The sequence below is a fragment of the Myotis nattereri genome, assembly GCF_964212035.1.
Source record: "Myotis nattereri genome assembly, chromosome: 6".
Lineage (NCBI taxonomy): Eukaryota > Metazoa > Chordata > Mammalia > Chiroptera > Vespertilionidae > Myotis > Myotis nattereri.
Genome location: NC_138081.1, coordinates 97,437,591 through 97,461,378, shown reverse-complemented (window position 1 = coordinate 97,461,378; position 23,788 = coordinate 97,437,591). Strand labels below are relative to the sequence as shown.

General features: G+C 53.0%; 2 protein-coding genes across 5 annotated transcripts in view; one reads left to right on the top strand and one right to left on the bottom strand.

The window, feature by feature from the left end:
* Positions 1-23,788, top strand: part of PRKN (parkin RBR E3 ubiquitin protein ligase) — a 534,115-nt gene that overhangs the window by 92,692 nt on the left and 417,635 nt on the right. The window lies entirely within an intron of this gene.
* Positions 7,877-10,276, bottom strand: LOC308521842 (high affinity cAMP-specific and IBMX-insensitive 3',5'-cyclic phosphodiesterase 8A-like; the record flags this gene model as incomplete). The annotated part of the gene is made up of 1 exon (XM_081094956.1): positions 7,877-10,276. The coding sequence occupies one exon, from the start codon at positions 10,274-10,276 to the stop codon at positions 7,877-7,879; it is 2,400 nt and encodes a 799-aa protein (XP_080951082.1).

Below are 23,788 nucleotides of genomic sequence, written 5' to 3'. Positions count from 1 at the left end.
GCTTCTGTGATGTTGGAGATGATATCAACACTGAGACGATGTGGTTGATGTGATAACTAAATAACGAAGCTAGGAATGCTCAGTGTATCCCCCCTGGAATGAGGCCACAAAAGTGACTGCTAACATTTACTGAGCATTTATTGTTCTGTCTTATTCATCTCTGCACACAAAGTATTGCTAATAGAAAATGAGAGAAGAGTGGAATTTTGATAAGTTGGAAAATTAATTTTGTGAACACCAATGCCCAGCACTCAGCATGGCTCTTAGGAAACTTTGACTAACTATTGATGGAAAGAAATGAATGGAGTCAGGAACTTTCGGGAATTTGGAGTCGGAGTGCTGAGCACAGAAGAATTAAATGCAGCCCTGGTGATGGGGAAATTTAATGCGTCAGGGCAATGAATTCATTTGGTCAAATAACCACAGCACTTCTAGGTGTGCTAACATAGTCATCGTGAGTGAATATTAATTTATTTCAGTGTGTTCCCTGGGCTGAACATGGTATGTAATTATTATCTGATAAAAACAAAATGCAATTTCTAGTACAGTTTAATTAAAGCATTTATTTTTGTTGGGCTCTGAAAAGTTAAATAATTTAGACAATATTCTGGCAACGCTTTTATAGCAGATGCCCCATATTTTTCAAATGGCTGGTTTTCTTTTCTTAATCATTTCGCGAAGGTGAATATAATGATAGCCAAATGGAAATTAGCTCCATTTTTACCTGTGACTCCCTTTCTGACCCCAGGGTCCAGAAGCAAGTGGTCTCATCCTAAAGATTTTTGCCCAGTGACCTTGTCACAGATACTGCTCCTCATCAGGACCGACTGTCTGAACTCTTTCAGGGGCTGGGCAAGAGTCCACAGAGGAATGCCCTCAGCAGCTGACTTTGCCGATTCACTGATACCAGAGGGAGTATTGGCGTGTGGAGTGGGAGTTCTCTGTCCGCGGGCATCCCCAGGTCACTGAGCTACAACCCTCCAGGCTCTGTGCCCAGGCGATGTCTACGGATTGCAGAATGCTGATGGAGGGCTACATGTCCATGTGGCTTTTCTGAAGTTGTTTTATTTTTAAATTCTTGTCCTTGCTTTAGAGCAGTGGTTCTCAACCTGTGGGTCGTGACCCCTTTGGCGGTCGAACTACCCTTTCACAGGGTTGCCTAAGACCATCCTGCATATCAGATATTTACATGACGATTCATAACAGTAGCAACATTACAGTTATGAAGTAGCAATGAAAATAATTTTATGGTTGGGTCACAACATGAGGAACTGTATTTAAAGGGCCAAAAGGTTGAGAACCACTGCTTTAGAGGGTCACTTGCTTAGCTGGCAGCTCTTTTCATTTGAGTGTGGGAACCCTTGTGTGTGCTCAGAGAGTTTGGGGAGCCAGTTGACCCTTTGGAATGGCCGCCCCCTTGGGGAGAGAAGGCGGGAGCAGAGGTTGTGAGTGCACCAGCGCCCCCAGGTGCACACATCCATTTTGGGAATACTTGTGGGATTTGTCAGGGAAAAACCACCGTGGTGTTCAGGGAAGGCCTTCGGGAATATACTGGTTCTCTCCCCAGCAGCCAGCTCCTGTGGGTGGCAAGTCCTGTACTAGTATTCTTTCCCGGGGAGATGGGGAGGTGTGTGTAGGTGTGTTTTTGTGGGAGGAAAGGGATCCCAGGAGCTAGGAAACAAGCCACAGGAGTTTGCTGCCTCTTCTTGCTGGTTCCCTCAAGGGCCGGCGAAACCCTGAGGCTCTGCCTGTTTCCCCCCCAGAGTGGCCACATTTTCACAGAGGCTGACTTCACACGCAGGTGGGAAGAATAGCACAGTAACAGCTTAAAGCAGCGGTTCTCAACCTGTGGGTCGCGACCCCTTTGGCAGTCGAACGACCCTTTCACGGGTCGCCTAAAACAATCCTGCATATCAGATCTTTACATTAGGATTCATAACAGTAGCAACATGACCGTGATGAAGTAGCCACGAAAATAATTTTATGGTTGGGTCACAACATGAGGAACTGTATTTAAAGGGCCAGAAGGTTGAGAACCACTGGCTTAAAGGCCCAGTGCTCTTGCTGCAGTGTTTCCGTTTGGAGATCTGGAAGGTGCTATTGAAACCGCAGTCCCTGAGCTTTGGAGGCCTCGTGGGCACCCAGCTCTAGAGTCATGGAGGGTGGGATCCAGAAGCTCCAATAAACAGGAACCTGGGTCCATCAGAGCCTTTACTGAAATGCAAAGAGAACTGAGTGTACGAGCTCTGGCTCTGGCTTTCCAGGGATACAGCAGTGCCGACATTGTCATGCAAATTACAACCTGAACTTGTTCCTGGCCATGGGTTTGTAGCCATAACTCGCTTTTCTTGTCGGGCCCTTGGGCTATCCCCATGGCAGGGTGAACGTGGAAACACAGGTTGCAGGGTCCCTGGTCAGGGTGTGTTATCCTCAGGATTGCTAATTCCTGAAACTAGCATAGCCGCCGGCACAGAGACTGTGTCCGCTCTGATGTGCCTGGAGCCGTGTGGGCATGCATTTTTATCCCATTGAATTTCACTTTACCTTTCAAAATATTCAGGGCCAGTTTTTACCAGTTCAACCTCTTTGAAACAGTGAGGACTTCGTAGCCGGGCAGGACTGCTCCTGGAAGGCCTGCTTTCCCAGCCTCATCTGGAGCCCCTCTGCGTCCGGCCCCTCCAGATTGCCCTGCGATGTGTGAAAGGCTTAATAATGGCATCCAAGAGAGTCACATGTTTGTTTATGTTTTACACGTAAGAGGCTTAACCACAGGGAATTTCAGTGACTTGACGAAAGTGGTGAGCACTCTCTAGGAATAAACAACTCAGTTTTGTATCTGGGTCTGTGGACAGTTTTTGCTCTGACAGCCCTTGGTGAGCGAGGGCATCTGCTCAGGGCTCCGGAGCCATGGCTGGCCTCCCCTGGGTTTTTCTGGCCGATCTCCGTCTCACAGCTTGGCCAGCCCTGGCAGAACTGAGCAAATTGGATGAAAAAGAGCAAATTGTGTGAAAAAGAACAGGTAGTTCTGCTTAACTTACTTCCTTTGCCTTCCCCAACTCTGTAAGTTGGAAAAACCAATTAAACCCAAGTTTAATAATTATCTTTGTCTATGAAGAGCTGCAAATTGCTATGTACATTCCTTGGCAAGATTGGTTTCCTTTTCCTCTTTGGACCCTCGCATTGGCGAGTTAGGAATTTAGTATCCGTCTCCACGTGCTCATCAATTACCACAGAACGGCCTTGAACATTTTACTGTTCATTCTGAGGTAGATAATCTTTCGGAACCTCTGCTCAACAGTAACTCACTTATAAATGAACCTAACCATCTCATTGGCCCTGCACTTAACCTCTTACATCTCAGATGCTTGATGTTCCTTTGGGAAAAGGGAATCAAATTTGTATTAGTCTCAGTCCTCTTTTTCATACATTTAATCTTCTTATTAGCCTTTGGGTCGGCATCATCACTTCCTGGTGACACCTGTCCAGAGCCCGCTGCGGGCTGTTTGGCTCTCCCACTTCCTTGTACCCGAGGAGCACACAGTCAGAGTCCTCTCAGCCAACAGGTGCGTGTGGCGTCCCACTGTGTGCTCAGCCCTGCAGCTGAGCGGTGCGCATCTCAGATCTTGTGGAGGGGAGGGCTCTGGAGAAATCAGAAAGGCCCTGGGAGTCTGTGGATGTCGCCTAGCCAGAGGCTCAGACTCATGATCTTGCTGATGGTCACCTTTCTCTTGGCTGTATGGGAGCTCCCAGCTATCAGGTGAGTGGAGTCACAAGGCCTCTATGGAAAAGGGGCCTCCCCTACTGGCCTCATTTGACTTATTGGCTAACAGAACACTATGGACCTTCTCAGACACACACAACCTTTCCCGGCCCATTCCTGACACGCACTGTGGGCGTCCTAGGCATCTTCCTTTTTTTTCTCTGTCATCATTGTCATCATCATGCCGCGGGAACTGTCACCCAGGACTAGCTTTGGCAGCAGCTAAATCCCTCCCAGTTCCCAGCCCCTCCTGGAAGTCACTCCGCACTGTCCAAGCGCCATCAGGGGGATGGTTCCGGTCTCCAGAGGTGCAGGTGTGCAGCTGACCCTCGCAGACACTCCAGCCTCAGAAGCCCGCCCCACGCATACCTGATACATGTTAAAGGACGTGTGCCGTACGGAGGAAATTGTCTGCAAATAACTGAGTGTCCTGATGGGTGGCACTAAATTTATTCAGCAGACGTATGGAGACTGTGGTGTGGGCTACTGCTGACCTAGGGGAGGTATTGGGTGTATATAGACAACTCAGGTATGGCATTCCCTTAAGGAGCTTAGAGAAGAAAGACATGTAAACAAGCAGTTACAATATAAGCCAGATAACTGTGTGTGTGTGTGTGTGTGTGTGTGTGTGTGTGTGTGAGAGAGAGAGAGAGAGAGAGAGAGAGAGAGAGAGAGAATGTGTGCGTTTTGCCCAGAGAAGGAAGTGGGCACCTAGTTCCCTAGAGGGATTAGAAGTCACTGGGGAAGAAATGCTGAAATTTGGTCTTGAAGGAACCTGGGCATTGCTAGGCCTGGTTGACCAAAGAGTCCGAAGGATGCTCTAGCTCAATGGTTCTCAACCTGTGGGTCGCGACCCCTTTGGCGGTCGAATGACCCTTTCACAGGGGTCGCCTAAGACCATCCTGCATATCAGACATTTACATTACGATTCATAACAGTAGCAACATGACAGTGATGAAGTAGCAACGAAAATAATTTTATGGTTGGGTCACAACATGAGGAACTGTATTAAAGGCCCAGAAGGTTGAGAACCACTGTTCTAGGTAGAGGAACCAGCAAGTGTGGTGTCAGAGCCTTGAAATTAGCAAGAGGTTGGCTGGACTTGAAGCCACAGGATTGAAGGAGCGGGCGGGCACGGCAGGGAGGACGGGCGTTGGTTCCAGGTGCAGGACAGCAGGAGCTTTGGGGAAGGTCCTGGGCAGAGGCAGAGCCTGGGAAGAGGCCGGGACCCTCAGCTCCTGGAGCACCCCAAGGTTGAGGTCCACCTGCAGGACCCCGTCGGGAAGGGGTGCTGAGGGGTGGGGAAGGGCGAGGTTGGGATCACCCCGGCGGGTCCCGGGTCTGGAGCAGCGTGAGGCCCGTGAGCAGGCTCCTCACTCACTCAGGGGCTGAGGAAGCGTGCGGGCGGTGGGGGCAGGCCTGCCGCTGATGGAGGGCCTTCTGCAGGCGAGGGAGCTTGTGGGGAAGAGCTGAAGGCCGGATGCTTTTTATTCTCGTGGCGTTTCACTTCTCCGTCAGCCTTGGCCTTTTACAGCTTAAGTTCACTGACTTTTAGTAAAATGTGTTTTCCGTTTACTAAGAAATATAAGACATAAATTAGACTTACATGTGGGGTTTTTGGAGATAAAACAGCTCTTAGGAATTTTGCATTTTGATGAGATGACTTTAAATGAAAGGAATGCAATCAGATGAGCAGCCCTTAAAATACACTGTGGGTGAAAAAACAAATGAAGAGTGCGTGGGGCCAGCCGTTTAAGGCTTTACTATACTGAAACCATTTGAAAAAAACATTCTAAGTGACGAACAAACAGAATATGTGATCAGTAATTTAAAGCTGACTCTTTCTTTTCCATGGATGCATTGCTTTCTTACTCCATATATAATTATTGTCCGCAAAACAAAATCTTAAAAACAGTGCTGTCAGCTGGTTACAGAAAATTTATACTTTGCGTAAATATGTACAAAAGGTAGAAAGTGTAAAAAGAATAATAAACATGACACTCACGTGTACGTGCACGTGATGCCACCGTCACACTTCTGATGCGGAACCCACTGTCTGGACCTCTCCCAACAGGCACCTGTTCCATTTTCACTCAAAACAGAGGCTTATGTAAGACTGTTGTGTGTATGGTTTTCACTTAATAACGGATTGAGGTTTGGATTGGGATTCTATTTTTCATGAGTAAATAGTACTTTATTCATCTAAGTCTTCCCTCTGGGTACCTCCCTGGGAGCGAATGCAGGTTTGAAGAGCGTGTTGACACCTTCAGCGCACATTTGAAACCCATGGCCTGCTGAACGGGCGTTGATGTTCCCACCCGCGGGATCGGGGTGGGGTGGGGAGATGTTTGCAGACCCTCATGGACACTGATGGTGGTTTCCTTTTAGTCTTTGCACATTTTACAAGTCAAACTGAGATTCTTTTCTATGTCGTTCATTATATTATTGATCATCTTTATTTTTTTAAGTTATCTGTCCGTACCTTTGCTTGTTTGTGTATTTATCATTTTATGTAAATTTGGCAAAGCTATTTATACCGACATGGCTCTGTCCTCGGCTGTGACTATTTTTCTACTTGGTGATTTGTTTCTTCATTTGTATGGATGTCTTTGTGTGCGTTTTGGTTCACTGACATTTTAAAGATTTGGGCAGTAAAAACGGTCATCATTTTTTCCTGTTATGTTTTATCTTTTAGGGTCATGTTTAGAAGTGACAGGCATTTATTTCTGCCACTTTTACTTTATGTAGAAGAAACTGAACCCACAAACTGGTGGTAAATCTTTAGTTACTAAGATGCCCTGAGAGCTGTCAAATCCTGTCTCCATTCTCCTCTTAGCCAAGATGAAGAGGAAGTAGTCCATTCCTTTAAGAAAAGCTGTGATTATCTAAGAAAATCTGTGAGGTTCCAGTGCAGTGTGAATGTCTCACACTAGGTAACGCTGTGTCTCTGTCCAGCGCTTACCACCGTTCCAGTTGGTGGCTGTGTCCCGAGGTCCCACACCCTGGCTTATGTTTCAGTATTTCTGGGTACCATGCTATTTTAGTTTGACTTGTATTAATAATTGTGCATAGCTTTCCAAACATTTCTGCGATGATCGCTCCTTCCTGTTGGGCTTTAAGAGTGAGTCAGTAGAGGGAACTGTGTGTGCAAAGGCATGGAGGTGAGACAGCGAGGTATCTGGGACCCTGGAAACTGGGCTGCGGTACCCACAGGGGTGTAGGCTGAAGACGCAGGGGAGGTTCAAGTCATTCATGGTCTCGTGCACTCCACAGGGAGGTTGGACTTCATCATGAAAACAATGGAACCGAAAGGATTTCCACCGAGGGAGGGAGTATCATCAGGGTTTGTGTTTTACGGCCCTTAGGATGCAAAACTGAGTAGAGCTGAACGGAGACTATGTGGGTCTATATGGAGATTTTATAGATATTTACCTGAAGCACCCAGCAGGCAATATCAGTAATTGTAAGTAAAGTTCAGAGAGATGATTTTGAGAAAGGTGAGCAATTAAAGGGCCATTTATTAGAGAATCTATAGTCGTTATGTCCGACAATTAGGATTTCAGCGAAACGTTTGCATCACCTTTTGTTAAATGTGCACGGCGTTGGTTGTTCATGAGCAGATTGCATGGGGGCAGGGGAGGTCTTGAGGGCTGGGGTGGGGCACAAAACACGTTATTTCAGGTCACATAGCTGTGCGAGGCCAGCTGCACAGCCACTGGAAATACAGGTTTCCATAAATATTTTGTAAACACTTTTTAAGTTTAAAATGAAATGACAAGTGCTTTGATATGTCCTCACATGTCATTTTTAATGGTGTTACATTTATTGAAAGTGTGCAGGTACAGAACTTCCATAAAGATCTGGAATTATACATTACCACTGAAGGCGGGTACAGGTTGCTTTCAAAAAAGTCAAGTTAGTAAATATCCCCCGTTGGCTGTTTTTCCCCACGAGAATATTTGGTCTAAACACTACAAAATAAGGCAACGTTTTGGAGAAGTCACCAACAAAATCTTACGAAACAAGTGTTCCATTCTCATTTCTTTTCACCGGCAGAGTCGCTGACGAAGGACAGTGGCGAGTAGCGTGCTTTCTGCACAGGGGCCCTTCCATGTCCTAGACCGGGGGTGGGCGGGAGCCCTGCACGTTCATGTCGTCGAGCTGCTTCCAGTACCTGAAGTTGTTGTCCAGGTGGTGCAGCAGCACTGGCAGGTCCACAAAGCTGTCCCACGCGTCGAACATGTCTATGATGAAGTAGTTGATGAAGGACATTTGGGCCTTGGGGATGCTGCAGGTGTTTCTGTCAAAAGCGGGCATCACCACAGGTAAGTTCCGCCGCTTCTCCTCATCGGTCTGAGAAAAATACTCCTCCGAGATGCGTGAGGCCCACGTGATGCACTGCTCCAAGGGCCGGCAGGGGTTGGACACGTCGGCGCACTTGATCATCATGCGCTTGATCATTGTCCGGTTCTCCGGAGTCCTGAGCATCGTGTTGATGTCCGCTCGCACTGCATCCGTCTCCTCGCGCTCCTCCAGCTCCGCCAAGGGCTTGACGACGCTGTTGACAAACTTGTTGAGGTGCACGAAGTGCTTGGTCATCTCCGTGGCCAAGACCATGTCGATGATGGCCTGGCGCAGCGTCCGAAAGTCACTCCTCTCCATGTTCTTGAAGATGTTGCTCTTGTCGTCTCTGAGTGTCAGCTGGAAGGCCAGGCTCGCGTGGTGGCTCTCCAGCACCGCAAAGTCGTTGTACAGGATGGCCAGCTCGCTGCCCGAGTTGCACAGGAAGGGGTTGGTCCTCCCCGGGTGGTCCAGGTCGTGGACCACGGCTGCGATGAGGGCGGCGGCCTGGTCCACCGAATCTAAAGCGCGCTTTATCCTCTCTTGGCACAGGAAGTAGCAGGTGGCCTGGAGCACGTCAGCCGCGTGGCTGGAGTTGTGGTAGGGGTTAGAGGAATGGTAAGTGGATTCGATCATCTGCAACCACAGCCTCAGGGTTGGCTCCGGGCACTTTAAGAATTCACAGATGCCAAAGCGGGAAAAGATTTTGATAGCAAGATAACTCAAAGCCCTTTTCTGCGTGGCAGCCTCCAGTTCAAAAATGTCAAATTCCCAGGAGTCCTCGTTCTCCAGGGCCTCGGCGATCTGCTTCGGGACGTCCGGGAGGGGCAGGGGGGCGGTCATGCTGCTGGACGCTCGCGGGAGGTTTTTGGCTGAAAGAGCGTACTCGTTCCCAGAGAGCCTTCGCAGACCATTGACTATCAGGCCCCCGAGGAGGTCATTGGCGTGAGGATCCTCATCCTTCGCCCCGAACTGCGGGGAATATAACTCCGTGGTTCTCAGAATTTCCAGCGCCCGGTCCAGGGCTTCCATCACGGGCACGGAGCTGTTCTCCTGGGCAGCACTGATGATGTTGATCACCTTGGTGATGGGCGCCTCCATGGCCACCGGCTGGATCCGGGCCAGCGAGGAGTGGCGCCTCTGGCCGGCCATTTCACTGGCCCGGGAGCTTAGCCTCCTGTCCCTCAGTTTCCCCACCTGGCTGTCTGTGCGCGAGTCGGACTGCAGGCCGGGCTTGCTCTTCCCAGTGCTCAGTTGGATGATGGACACGTAGTGTCTGATTTTCCCTCCCTGCCCGCTCACCGGGATGACCTTCACATTCTGCTGGGTGTTGTCTCCGTTTTTGGCACAGCACACGCCCTGCCACTCCTTGCCCTCCGTGATGCATGAATTGATCGTCTGGAACAACTCGGACTTTTTCTCGCCCACAGGGAGTTTGGCTAACTCCTTCCCTACCAGCTCATGAGAGTCACAGCCCACGGTCGTTTCAAACGCGGGGTTCACGTACTGCACCAGGTGGTCCTCGCCTGTGATCTCCACGGCGTCCTGGCTTTTCTCCAAGGCCTTGAAGATGGAGTTGCAAGCCCTGAGCTTCAGCTGGGACCGCACCTCCCCGAACTGCAGCTGCAGCAGCTCCGTGTAGCAGGCCAGGGGGCTGGGGTCCTCCACGTAGCGCCTGGTGAAGCCGGCGGTGAGCAGGGGCATCACCGGCAGCTCCCCGTCCCGCCGGCGCACCACCCCGACAATGACCGTGTTTTCGGAAACCTGGGACGATCGGATGGCCCTGCACAGCGCCCGCGCGTCCAGCTGCCGGGGGTTTCTGTGGTCCAGGATGACGATGTCGTGGTGCGCCGACAGGAAGCAGGTCAGCACCGCCTGCATCTCCTTGGTGAGCGTGCACTTGAACCCGGCCTGGTCGCAGGCCTGGCGGAAGGCCTTGCACTGGTTATCGTCCTTGCTGAACGCCAGCAGCACCTGGAGCTGGTCCGGGTGAAACCTCATGGGGCCGAACTGCACGTCGGACGCGGGTATCTGGCCGCGAGGCAGGTAGGGGTCCGAGGGGAGGGTGGCGCCCTGCAGCAGCGCCCAGGGGTTCTGCGCATCCTCCTCCTCTTGGCCGCCCAGGTACGCACTCGGGGCCTCGGAGGAAATGTGGACGCTGGGGGCGCAGCCCATGGCGGTGGTGGCACTGCGGACTCGGGCGGGCAGCCGTTGCCCGGTCCGAACGCTCAGCAAACGGCCCGCCCGCCAGACGCCTCGCGGCCGCCCCGCCGCACACGCCCTTCCCGGCCCTGCCCTGCGCCCTCCGCCCTCCCGCGCCCGCTCTCCTGCGCGCAAGGCTTCAGTCCCTTCCTTCTGGGCATTTCGGGGAGGAGGTGCACGCTCTCCCCGGGGGAGCCCCTCCCCCTCCCTTGGCTGGGCCCTGACCCCCCAAGCACGGCCCTGGCTCAGCCCCCGCAGCTCAGGCCTAGGCTCCGCCCAGGGGGCTGGGGGCTGGGGCAGCCGGTGCAGAGAGGCCTGGCCCTGGGAGGTGGGCGTCCCGGGCTGGCCGCCAGGGTGCGCTGTGGAGAGCCCTGGGAGCGCTGCGCTCCCTGGGGGCTGCGCGCTGGACTCTCCATAAACGTTTTAAATAAACCCATAGGTAACGTCTGTCTGTGTAGCAAATATTATAACCCATGATTCCATGGTTGACTTTATTGGAAGAGCCAGTAGGATTCCTGTAATTCTGCTTTTCAGTAGAATTGACAGTGTTTCTCTCGCGGATGGGACATTTGGTAGGTGGCTACGGGCCTCGGAAAGGAGCAGGCGCTGCTGTTTCCCCAGCGATGCTTCCGCCTCTGCCTGTGACCACGGTCAAGTGTCCGGCGACCCGTGGCCATCGGGGCGGGCAGGCGGAGACCCCCTCGGGTCCCTTGGTGCGAGCCTTGGGGGTGGGGGGCGTTATGCAGCCAGAGATTCCTCCGGCCTGTTTGCTCTGCGGTGGCCTCCAAGCCGGCAGTAACACTGAGCGCTTTAACTCCGAGCGGTAACTAAGGAATAAGGCAGGAAGTGGATTTTTCCGGGAAAGGTTTCGGCATGGCTCCCTGAAGGCCGCCCTAGGCGCTGTTTCCACCTCTGAGGAACCCGCGTGGCCATCCCAAGGCACAGACGGCACAGATGCGACCCTTTGTAAAGGAGCTTGTGGCGGACTAGGTCCAAAGTGAAGGTGCCAGGGTGCAGGCTGGAGGGGTGGGGGGCTGTGAGCACCGGGCGGTGGGGGGAGGGGGGGCTGTGAGCACCCTGGCAAGGGGAAATGACCTGGGGAGGCAGCGACTGGCGCTTCCTGACCAATAATCTCCCTTTTCCCAGAAAAGTATGGGAAGCAGGAGGTATTTTGGATCCTACCTTTTTTAGATCTGCTTTGTTAATTTTCTAGATTGAAGTCAGTGTTACCACATTGCCCCTCAGCCTCTGTGAGTTGGTCTGTTCTGAAGGTGCCATAAAATGACCAAAAAATGACCCTGGCGGTCCCCGATGGAAACTGCTGCAATAGCCACCACTGCCCACAAGAACGCCCGCAGTCCTTAGAGAAAGGCCTGCAGCCCGCCAGCCCGCCCGCCAGCCGCCAGCCAGCTCCATCCGTGGCTTCCTGTGCTCAGATCTCCGCCTTTCGGCTGAGGTCAAGTGCTGGCAGACGGCTTTGTAGCCGAAACAGCGGCATTATCAATGCCATCCTGGCTCAGCCTCGAGCCCTGCCCCTGGTGGTGATCTGCTACACAGCCTTCCTCTTCCTCATCCCATCTGGTTAAACACCTGCCAGTTAGGGCTCAAACCAGGCATCCCCCTCTTAGAGCGTCTCCTCTGGTACCTGGAAATGCTCTGTTACCATCCTCATTCTTCCTCTGTGTTGGTGCCTGAATACCTGGTGGGCAGCGCTCTCACTGAGCACTTGGGTGTTTATCATTATCTGTTTGCTTCTCCCTCTGGGCTCTATTTGAGGGCCTCTTATTCATGCCAGTGAGATCGCTGAATGCACACCGATGAAGCCGAATGGACAGACGTGGGCGGTTGATATCTGTGCCGTGTGGGTAACGCGGATGTGCAGCTGCGACTTATGGCAGAGAAGTAACGAGTGTGAAAATCAGAGGGCAGTGGGCACGGAGGGGCGTGAGGGTGGCCGTGAGTCGTGTTTGTGGGCACTGGACCTGTGCCTTCATTGACAGTCGCTGGATTTCTGAGGATCGTGATGTTCTGTTTGTAAAATGTAAGACAGGACCAGGCTGCAGGCAGCACCTGCTTGGGCTCCGCCCTTCTTTGACTTCTGGATGTTTATTATGGCATTGACTAGACGAGCCGTGGGCAAACTATGGCCCGCAGGCCGGATCCGGCCCATTTGAAATGAATAAAACTAAAAAAGAAAAGACCGTACCCTTTCATGTAATAATGTTTACTTTGAATTTATATTAGTTCGCACAAACACGCCATCCATGCTTTTGTTCCGGCCCTCCGGTCCAGTTTAAGAACCCACTGTGGCCCTCGAGTCAAAAAGTTTGCCCACCCCTGCACTAGACATTCCTGTTTCTAATTTGGAATCATGTGCTGACCCTTTATGAACCTACAGCTAACTGAATGGCTGCTCTTTTGAAATAATTATGAACATAATGTTAGACTGTGATTTTTAACCCAAGATTATATATGTACATATGTATATATCGGTGTATATATATAAATACATATGAGAATATGTATGTATGAATATATATACATAATTGCTAGTTTTGTGGCTAACATAATCAAGTAAAAACTTGTTTAAAGGTTTTCACTGCACTCAGACACCAAGAATCATCTATGGTCTTTCACATAAGGAAATGCTATCTTTTAAACCTAAATCTATCCTCTAAATGAGTTTAATCGAGGAAGGGAGTCACTGTTAATGAAGCTGAGAAGCATGTCCAGCCCTTTCTGTCATCATATTAATCTGTAAGGAAATACATACAAATATAAACAAAACTTGAATGACAGTGGTCTCAAGCGTTCATTGGCTTTGCTCCTCAGGCTCGCTGTTACACTTGGTCAGAAAACTCATTTCATGAGAGGCCAGTCCTGGTCACAGCTGGGTCACACCAGTGTGACAAGCCTAGATCGTCAGAGTCCTGGTTTTCCTGCCATGGCCTGCCTCCTCATGTGTGCGGAGCATCGTCTCCTGTTTAATTTCTGTTGAAGTGCCTGATGGCAGAACAGCTCGGGGTGTGTCCCTGATTGCTAAGGAGAACCTATAAGGAACTGGCTCAGTGGACAGAGCATCTGGCTGGTCTGGCTCAGTGGACAGAGCACGCACAGAATAGTAGCTGGTTACTAAAGATGATGGGGTGATACTGACAATGAGGAAGAGTGCTCTTCAGTCATCAAGCCGCCAAATAAACCCTTTGTAGACCCGGCCGGTGTGGCTCAGTTGGTTGAGAATTGCCCTGGGCACCAAAAGGTTGCAGTTTGATTCCCCGTCAGGGCACGTGCCTGGGTTGTGGCTTTAGTCCCAGGTTGGGGTACATAAGGAAGGCAACTGATCAGTGTTTCTCACTCTCCCTCTCCCTTCTCTCTCTAAAAATCAATAAAAATATATTTTAAGGAAACAACATTTGTAGTAAGAGCAGCACCCAGAGAGTATGTTAAAAGGCTATAGGGACTTAGAGGCTCCTGTAACGCATAGATTTCCATTGTTGTGTTATGCCTTTTCTGGTCTGCATCTGACCACCTCCCAAGTTCCTCATAGCGTGGCATCGAGTTCTCGTCACCTTCTCTTTACATTACGTTCCCATGGCTTTAAAAACCATCTATATGCTCATAACTCCCAAATTTGTATCTCTAACTTGGATCTCCCCTCCGCGCCCCTTTCTCATTTATCCAAATTACGTGCTTGACAGCTCCACGTGGATGTTTCTGGAACATCTCAAACTTAATATGTTCACAACTAAGCTCTTGCTTTCCCCCTGGAAACCTATTTTTCCACGAATCCTCTCTGTGTCCGTGAATGACGCCTCATTCTACGTGATCACTGAAATAAAACCCGATTGATTTCCCATTCTCCCCTCCCACGCCCCCACATCCAGTTCATCCACAAAATGGTTGGGTTAGCGGCAGAGTACATCTTGAATGTCTGTGTTACTGTGAGAATCCTTTTCCTGGAACCTTGCTTTCTCTCTTGCCACCCACTTGTGTAGCGACTAGGGTCATCTTTTTAAAACATGAATTGGATCTCTTCTCTTCCCTAATAAAAATTCTTTACTACCTTACATTGCCCTTAGACCAAGATCGAAGTCATAGTCTTGGCCTACAGAGCAATGTCCCCTGTTCTCCACCTGCCCCTGTGCTCCCTGAGTCCATGCCCTGGTCCCTCCCCCTGTGCTCCCTGAGTCCATGCCCCGCCCTGTCCCCCCCTACCACCCCCCGCCCCCAGCCCTAGCTCCCTGAGTCCATGCCCTGCCCCGCCCCCCTGCTCCCCAGTCCATGCCCCGCCCCCCCCCTGAGTCCATGCCCCGCCCCCCCTGAGTCCATGCCCCGCCCCCCCCCCTGAGTCCATGCCCCGCCCCCCCTCCCTGAGTCCATGCCCCGCCCCCCCCTGCTCCCTGAGTCCATGCCCCGCCCCCGCCCCCCCCCCCCTGCTCCCTGAGTCCATGCCCCGCCCTGGTCCCTGTCTCCAGTCCTCCTGTGCTCCCTGCAGTCTGGTTTTCTGTCTGTGGAAGAGCCAGACGTCAGAATTCTGTTCCTGCTGCTGCCTTTGTCTGGAAGGTTCTTGTCTTTTCTGCTCCCATAGCCGGGGCCTTGTTATGCAAGTTTCCCTCCATAACTCATCTCTGCCTCGCTTCCCTATTCACTCTTTCTAGGTGCGATTCTTGACTGTAGCATCGCTTTTATTCCCTTCATGAAGCTTCACTTTTCGTAATTAGCTTAGCATAGCCGTCTGTCCCGCCCGCCCTCCGCGGACCCGGTGCCGTGGCCGCAGCCGCCGCGGAGCACTCAGGAAGCAGGCAGTTAGCAGCCCCCGAGCGCAGGGATCCGCCCCGTCCGTCTCCACCACAAATGGCAGGTCGCGGACTGGGGCGAGCAGCAGCAACACAAGGGTCCGGTCCCTCCGGGCTCACAGGCGGTGGCGGGGACCCCGGCGTGTTCTCTGTCCCCCGCGCACAGGCGCACCCTCCGGGCGGCTCGCACCCAGGGCCTCCGTCTGTGAACAGTGCGCGGCCGCTTACCGCTTACCGGTCGTGACCCTTTCAAGCACCGTGGGCGCCGTGGAAGCTTCTACAGGAAGGAGAGGAGGAAGGGGAGGCCAGGAAGGGCTCTTCGCGAGCTGCGGCGGCCGCTTGTTGTTGCTGCTAACCTCACCCGCGGATATGTTTCCACTGATCTTCTGAGCGTGGGAGAGAGGGGAAGTCAGAGAGAAACACCGATGGGACAGAAACACAGGGATCGGTTGCCTCCTGCAAGCCCGATCCCAGGGGGGAGCCTGCGGCCGAGGCACGTGCCCTGAACTCGACTCGAACCCGGACCCTTTGGTCGCAAGGCCGACGTTCTATCCACTGAGTCAAACCAGCGAGGGCCAGGCCTTATTTTTTAAAATCAGGAAGACAATGATTTTTAATTAAAAAAAAAAAAGAAATCATCTCTGAATAATTGTATACTTAGGGAAAAAAGCATTGTTTGTTCTCATTTTTCCTTTGTTCATGATATTCTTTCAGAGCTCCTTTAAAAAGTTCAAGATTTCCTCGTGCTTTAATGACCTTCCCTGTTCCCTCTAGCGTATAGTAGACTGGACAGTGGAGGGACCACTGCCGGGGCTGTGTGCTCTGCGCCCCAGGACACCCCCCCAACCCCCCCCTCACCCCCCGCTGTCCGCAGTCCCGGGTGGAGGATCCTCTGCTGATGAACGGACCTGCTGAGGCTCGGGGTGCTGCGTGACCTGCTGCTGCTGGTCAAAACAAGGATTCGATTCCAGATCCTTTAACTCACCTGGGAATCTTTTTAAAATCCTGATGTCTGGGCCTCATCCTCCAGAAATTCAGTCTCTTTGTTACTAATATTGTGGCCCCAACCCAGAACAAAGAAATAGAGTTTCCGGAGGAATGAGGCCCGGAAATCAGGATTTTAAAAGGATTCCCAGGTGATTCTCATGTGCAGCCGAGGTTGAGAACCACTGCTTTAACTCCAGAGCTCAGGTTCGCCGCTCATCACATTGTCTCTGAAAATGAACAGACACCTCAGTGTTAAGCTCTCCTGTTGAAATGCCATATGGTAATTCATTTAAAAAAAATAGATTTAGGAAGTCGCATATTTGAGTGGTTAAAACACAGGCATCGGCTTCATCAGACACAGGCTGAACTCTCCGTTTCTCTGTCGTTACTCATGTGACCCTTCCCGAGTTCCCTGACTCCTCTGGGCGTCAGTTAGCCTGCACCCTGCTTACTTCCTGGGCTGTGGGAAGCGCGCACCGAGGAAAGGCCTGGTGCTAGTGGTTCCTGCCGCTGTACTGGGTCACATATGGCCGAAGAGAAGGAACAGGGTCACATCCCCCAGAGGGGTTCCTGGGCTGAGCACTGAGCATCCCTGGGCACACTTGCACGGTAGCACCTGTTCCCACAGCTTCCACAGCCCGGGTCTGGGGACCTGCCGTGCGATGTAACTTCAGCCACGAGTGAACGCTTGATGTTCCCTCGACTCCAACAGACATACCATACCCACCCCTGTGTGAGCAGCTCCAAGGGCCCGGGAATTACTGGTTAAATCGGTCACCGGGAGAGTCACAGGCTGGTCAGTACCCACATAATTCACCAGTTTGCTTGTCACCAGCCAGCCACCCAGCGCGCCTGCCCTGCGCACCCTACCTGGACCCGACTCTCTGCCTTCCCGACCCACGTTCTCTGCCCGCGAGGTTTATGTAGCTCATCTCTCTCTTCCTACACAAGGGCCAGCATTTCCGCCGTTTTCTTCATGGTTGACCCGCCAGAGCCAAGACCAGCATCTGGCCCCGGGAAGGTGCTCGATGTTGGAAAGGCTGAGCGGATGGCACAAAATAACCTTCTGTGAAGGAGAGGTGGGGAGACTGGTTTCAGAGATCTCTGAAAAGCTGTTTGCTGCTAATCCTGTGCCTCCCCGTTATGTTGGATTGAAATTTATAACTGTCTGACCAAGTGAAAAATGGTGGAAAACGTAGACAGACAGACATCAGCGAACTTGGGGCGTTGCTCTATGTCCCGCGGATGGAATAAGAGAGAGCGGCACAGGCGCGTCCAGACCTCTGGGGTCTTCCTCCCGTTTTAGCGTTAGAGATGTTATTAGTACCTTTTCGTAGTGATTTAGTTTGTGACTGGTCACGAAGTCACTGGTTGATTGACTTGTGCCATTTAGAAATTTCTAGGCACCTTCTTATCCACATAAATAATATGGAGACATAGATCAACTACTGTTTATTTTCATTGCGATAACTCATTGAGCATCAGTTAATGACCTCCTGTTAGGCCATGAGCTTGGGGAAGCTGGATTTGACTTCCATTGCTTTTGTAAGGTTTGTGTCCTGTCTGGCTATGTTATTGAGGTTTTAGTGAACATTGATCATGTCCTAGAATTTATGTAAATTCTCCACATTTTTTTTTTTTTTTTTTTTGAGCAGCAACCCTCCGGGCGGGTGGGAAATTACGGTGGCATTTCTTCTCTTTGGGTTTTCGCTCACAACTTTTGATGAGTCCCTTATCCTTTCGCTGTCTGAGTTGACTAATCGCCACTAAAGACAGCAGAGCCACAGAGCATGTGTCAGGGCTTGGTTCCCTCTTCCCACGGCACCGGCAGGCTTGTCTTCTGCCATTGGAGGCGGGAGAATCTGGCTGACACGCAGGGAGCTGCGATCCGGTGGGTGTCTGCCTGGGCTTCTCGCAGCTCTGGCGTGTGCTGTGTCTCTGGGAGACGCGTGGCCCTGAGCCCTAGACACAGGCAATGTCTCCGAGCCTCGCTGGTCTGCACACCGACCCGGTGTCGCTGCCGCCGGGCGCCTCACTTTCTCTGTGACAAAGGCGCTGTAGGTGCAGCAGGAGAATTAAAACAAGTCCATGGTGGGCAGGGAAATGGACAGCTCCCTGACATGAACAAGGATGAGATACCGCAGGCCAGCGCTCCCAAATGCACTCTACCCCACGCGTCTGATTTCTTAGGTGAGGAGAGTGACAGCACCCTAACTTTCCCGTGAGAAATGTTTTTCTCCAGAAATGAAGATACACCGGTTATTTCTTACATTCCCTCCACGCTCGTTCTTGTTAATGACAACATTCCTTTTCTCTGGAAAGACTCGATACAAATACATTCTGCAGCTCTGGCCACAGCCACGCTCCTAAGTAATTGGCCATCGCGTTAATATGTCCCCAGTTTCCATTTTACTGACGCTTCTGTTCAGAACGAGGCCCATCTGTCTTCATCTTCCCTCGCGGCCCCGTGTAATTGACCTGGCCGCCCGCCCACCCGCCGCACACAGCCCCGAGGCAGCGTGCAGAGAGGGTGTCCTGCCGCCCGCACCTGCCTGACACGACAAGCCCCGTTTTGCAATCGCTGTCATGTAAGGAGCATGCACCCAGCAGGCCTGCGCCCGCACAGACAGCTCTGTCTTTCCGATGTGCCGTCTCCCGGCGGAGGAGGCCGCGGGGACAGCCAGGCCGTGTGGCTGGGAAGGTCCTGGCGGAGGTTGGTGCTCCTGAACCCGTGGCTTCAGGCTCCGCCCTTTACTGGGAGGCCCGTGCCCCCTCGAAAGGGCAGCTGATCTCAAGTGAAACGGGCACACGCCATTCCTCCTAGATCCCGTGCAGGTTCCCTATTTTCAGCTACCACGTGGACTCCGGTGGCGAGAGCGGTCGGCTGGACGTATCGCCACACCACACAGCACCCCGACCTGATGCCGCTTGTCCTGGAGACGGGTCACTGCTTTGTGACGAGCAGCGACAGTGTTAGAGTCACATTGGCCTCAGGTATTTCTCCATGTCTGGCTCTGATTTGTTTTAAATATTTTTTTTATTGATTTCAGAGAGGAAGGGAGAGAGAGATAGAAACATCAATGATGAGAGAGAATCATTGATCTATTGCCTCCTGCACGCCTCCTACTGGGGGTCGAACCCGCAACCCGGTCATGTGCCCTTAACCGGAATCAAACCCCGGACCCTTCAGTCAGCAGGCCGACACCCTATCCACCAAGCCAAATCGGCTAGGGCAGCGGTTCTCAACCTGTGGGTCGCGACCCCTTTGGCGGTCGAATGACCCTTCCACAGGGGTCGCCTAAGACCATCCTGCATATCAGATCTTTACATTATGATTCCTAACAGTAGCAACATGACAGTTATGAAGCAGCAACGAACATAATTTTATGGCTGGGTCACAACATGAGGAGCTGTATTTAAGGGCCAGAAGGTTGAGAACCACTGGGTTAGAGCGTGGCTTTGATTTTCAAAGTTATACTTTGCTCTTCCTCACTGAACTGTTGTGGAGGAGAGCTGGTAACTTGTGGAGGCGACAGGATCTGTGGCGGGATCCAGAGGGTGCTCTAGCAGCTGCCGCCGGGTCGTGTGTTTTATGAGGAGTGTCCACAAATGTAGACGTAACCACGGGAGAAAGGAAGCGCTGGGCCAAATGGCACCCGGTCCCTGGCGGTCTGGCTTTCACCTCTTACAGAAGCGTTCCCTGCAGACGTTACACATTCCTCACTCACGCAAGTGACAGGCCGCGGGAAGCGTGACGGGGAGAGGGACATTTCTGGGGGAGAGCCGGGCGTGAGAAAGACAACGCGTGCGCAGGAGGCGACATGGAAGTCGGGACGCCGTCCACGCCAAGCCTTCTCTCACCCCAGGAAGGGGGTGCGGGTGAAGCAGAGGGTCTCCGGCCGGGGAGCATGGAGATGAGGTTCCAGAGACAAGGAGACCCTGACTAGGAGGAGGGCTGTGAGGAGCTGAGGCCCGTGAACTTGAGCGGTGGCGTTGGGAGGGTGCTGCAGGGCGGGCGGTCAGAGGTTGGAGCTGGCAGCAGTTCCAGACCGTCCTGCAGGTGAGAGGACGGATACCCAGTGCCCCTGGCTGAGGTCCACACTCTCGGCCTGCGGGCGGCAGGAGGGCAGAGAACCCGGGCGCGGCCAGGAAGTTTGGGGGTCACAGGGTCAGGGGCTCCGCTGTCCGGTTCGCTCGGTAGGCACTTGGGGAACACGGAACTGGAGCAGGGCCGGAAGGACTGATGGAGGAATAAATTTCCACTCATCGATCGGCTACCACGTGTCAGGTATTTTGCTATTTAATCGTTTTAAAAGCTCCCCCGGTGAATCTAATGTGCAGACAGGGTTAGCAACTGCTGTAACCAAATCCTAGGAGCTCATTAGCCCAGGCAAGTGCTGTGTGAAGCTAGGCCCCCAGAACTTTTCTGGGAGATTTATGGGAATCTTCTCAAAGTATTAAAAGTGATAAAAATCTAATAAAATTGATAGAAAACTTGAAAAAAAAACAGCAGCATGCAACTCTCATTTACCAACAACTGTGTATTTCTTAAACTTCGTGTAAGTGGTATGCAGACCCACACATATGACATGTATGTGTAGGACACGTATATGTGCGCCGTATAGAAGAAAAGAGAAGCAATGCGGTTTGGCATTTTGTGTTTTCTGTTCATTTTTTCTATAGGAACTTTGGGCTGCCCTAACTGAGCATCGGTTTAAGGAAAGCTGTGGGTTTTTTGTTTTCCTGATTCGTGCAGCTCTTTGAAAGGAGCACGCAGACGCTGCGCATTGAATGACTGCATCTCCGAGGAGGAGGCTGGGGCCGCGCTGGGGCCGCTGCTGCCGGCAAGGCGTCTGGCATGATTTTAAATAATGTTGTGACTTGTCTCGGAATTAGTTAACACTGCTCAGCAAACAGCGCTCACTTCCAAATAGTGCTCTGAAGTTCTAGAAACATAACTCATATTTCAATTAGTTTTGCAAGACTTAGAAAGTCTCTAAATCTCACCAGCTCCGAGAATATGCTGGAGAATTACAAAAGGCAGCCCTGCCCTCGCCTCTGGTTATCGTGGCCAAGCAGGGCGCACGCGGCCCTGAGCGGTTCCGCCTGGGCAGCAGACAGCTTCCTGGTAGGGATGCTCCCTGACAACAAGCGAGACCGCGGCACGGGGACCAGAGGCCTCACACGTGGATGCAGGGTGAGGATGCGGGGTGAGGATGCGGGGTGAGGATGCGGGGTGAGGATGCGGGGTGAGGATGCGGGGTGAGGATGCGGGGTGAGGATGCGGGGTGAGGATGCGGGGTGAGGATGCGGGGTGAGGATGCGGGGTGAGGATGCGGGGTGAGGATGCGGCGTGAGGATGCGGGGTGAGGATGCGGCGTGAGGATGCGGCGTGAGGATGCGGGTGAGGCTGCGGGGTGAGGCTGCGGGTGAGGATGCGGGGTGAGGATGCGGGGTGAGGATGCGGGTGAGGATGCGGGTGAGGATGCGGGGTGAGGATGCGGGGTGAGGATGCGGGGTGAGGATGCGGGCTGAGGATGCGGGCTGAGGATGTGGGGTGAGGATGCGGGGTGAGGAGCGAGGGAGACACAGGCAGGCGGGGGGTGTGAGCATAAGCTTCCCTCTTTATGGTCTCACCCACTGTCTTCACAGGAACAGATCAGGTCACCATAACACATAACGGGGAGCTAAAGTGACCTGGGACCCAGAGGACCGGCGCCCTGGGCAGGGGGACATGACACTGGGCGGTGAGGACACTTCACGGTCACCGAGAAAGGCGCTCCTCCGTGTGGGCACGTAGGGCAGAAAAGGACACTTCCGCTTCTCTACTCGAGGCATCGAAATACCCGGGCGTCCACCTGGGGCCGGGGCGCTGTTGCCGCATGGAGCACGCTCATTGGTACCGTCGTCGATTCAGTGCGTTCGTGACCAAACAGCCTGAGACCCTGCCCTCCTTTACCTCCGTGCGGAGCAGCCCCCGCTCTGTGCGCGGCCGTGTCCTAAGCAGGACGCGCCTCCTCCCTGGGTGCCGCGGTGCTATTTGCCTGTTGGTGGGTGTGCGTGTGCCCCACACGCTGGGTGTCCTTCCATGACAAACACGCCCTTTTCGTCTCTCTGTCCCCACTGCCGGGCGAGGAGCGAGAAAGAAAACGAAACCACAGTTGTGGCCGCACTGTCATGTCCCGCAGACGCGTGACCTTGTCACCCCCCTCTGACGCCAGAGAGGAAGGAGGTTCGCAGAGCGACCAGGTGCTTCGTTGAGGATCGTTACGGAAGTGAGGTGTGGGGCCAGCTTTACACCCGGGCTGCTGGGCTAAATCTCTCTCCTGGCCACCGTGTGGCCTCCGGGGAAGATGGTGTCACCAGTGCTTGCTTGTTGAATGAATACGTGAACGAACAGCCGTAAGCCACAGTCCCTTTGAAACTCACTCATCCGGAGCACAGTAGGATTGTGAGTGGGTAAGACCTGAGCGTCCCGTCTTGAGACCCTGTCCTTGCTCTTTGCCACCGAGTGCCGTGCCGTGGAGTTGGAACTGGCTAAGCTAACAGGCGGGTTTGAACGCCACAGCCGCTCCCGCACTTTGTCAGTGTTATGTGCGGCGCGTTGGTGCGGCTGGAGAGCCAGGAGGTGCGTGGAGGCCGCCTGTGTTGGGAGCTGACGTCGCCAAGACATGGCTGCATCTTTTCTGCGTCGTCGAAGGAGACGGGGATGACCTCAGTGCTTCCGGGACGGAATAGAGGCTGCTCCTGAGCTCACAGCGGCGCAAGGCGGACTCCCAGCTCCGTGTGTGGTAGGAGGGCGGGGCCGTCTCTGTTCTGTGTTCCGAGCCCCACACTGACCGGTAATTCTGCTGCAGACACCTTCCTGAAATCCACGTGTGTTCCGAACCCAGTGACGCTGACCTGTGTGTGACCGTCACCACGAGGTTGGCATCCCTGCGAACTCGGAGGAAGTGAGCTCACTGAGGGCGGGCGGGAGCCAGCGCCCGCAGAGTGGGCCAGCGCGCCGGGACCCAGGAAAAGGCGGCCTTACAGCCAGAGACCTCAGCCCGGCGCCTCGGTCAGAGTGTGACGGCCGAGGAAGAAAGAGCAGAGCGCACGGATGATTCGGCCCGGGCTCCCGGCCACGTAGGGGACGGGCGCAGGTAAAACTGCACGCCTGCGGCCCACCCTGGGGGCTGGTCAGGGCGCGCAGCATGGAATGTGTGCCCCAACCCCATGGTGCAGGCCCAGCTCCGGGAGGGACAGACGTGGGCCATGTGCCTGCGTACGTAGTAACTGCACTTCTTCACTAACCCAGCAACGCGATGTTACTACTTGCATTTGTCTGTGAAAGCAGCCGCTGGGAGCCTGGAAACACGCTCGGATTCGTGCTGCGAAGGGTCAGGTGGAGATGGCAGCCCCTGGACTGTCCGAGGAAACCCGGCAGGTGACCGACCTCAACCAGTGTCGGCACCTGGGAACATCTCCCACTCGGGGTCGGGGGGCACATCCGACCGGGGAACAAGAGGAGTCAATTTTGTTTTAGGCCAAAGTGGAGATGCTGTTGATTCTAAGAACCGGTGGTTGGTTGAGTCCCACTGTAAGGACTATTGGGAGTTTTAGACAGTATAGCCAAAAAGTAAATATTTATGTGTGTGTGTGTGTGTGTGTGTGTATACATATATATACACCAGATTTCAACCGACTAGACCGAAAATCA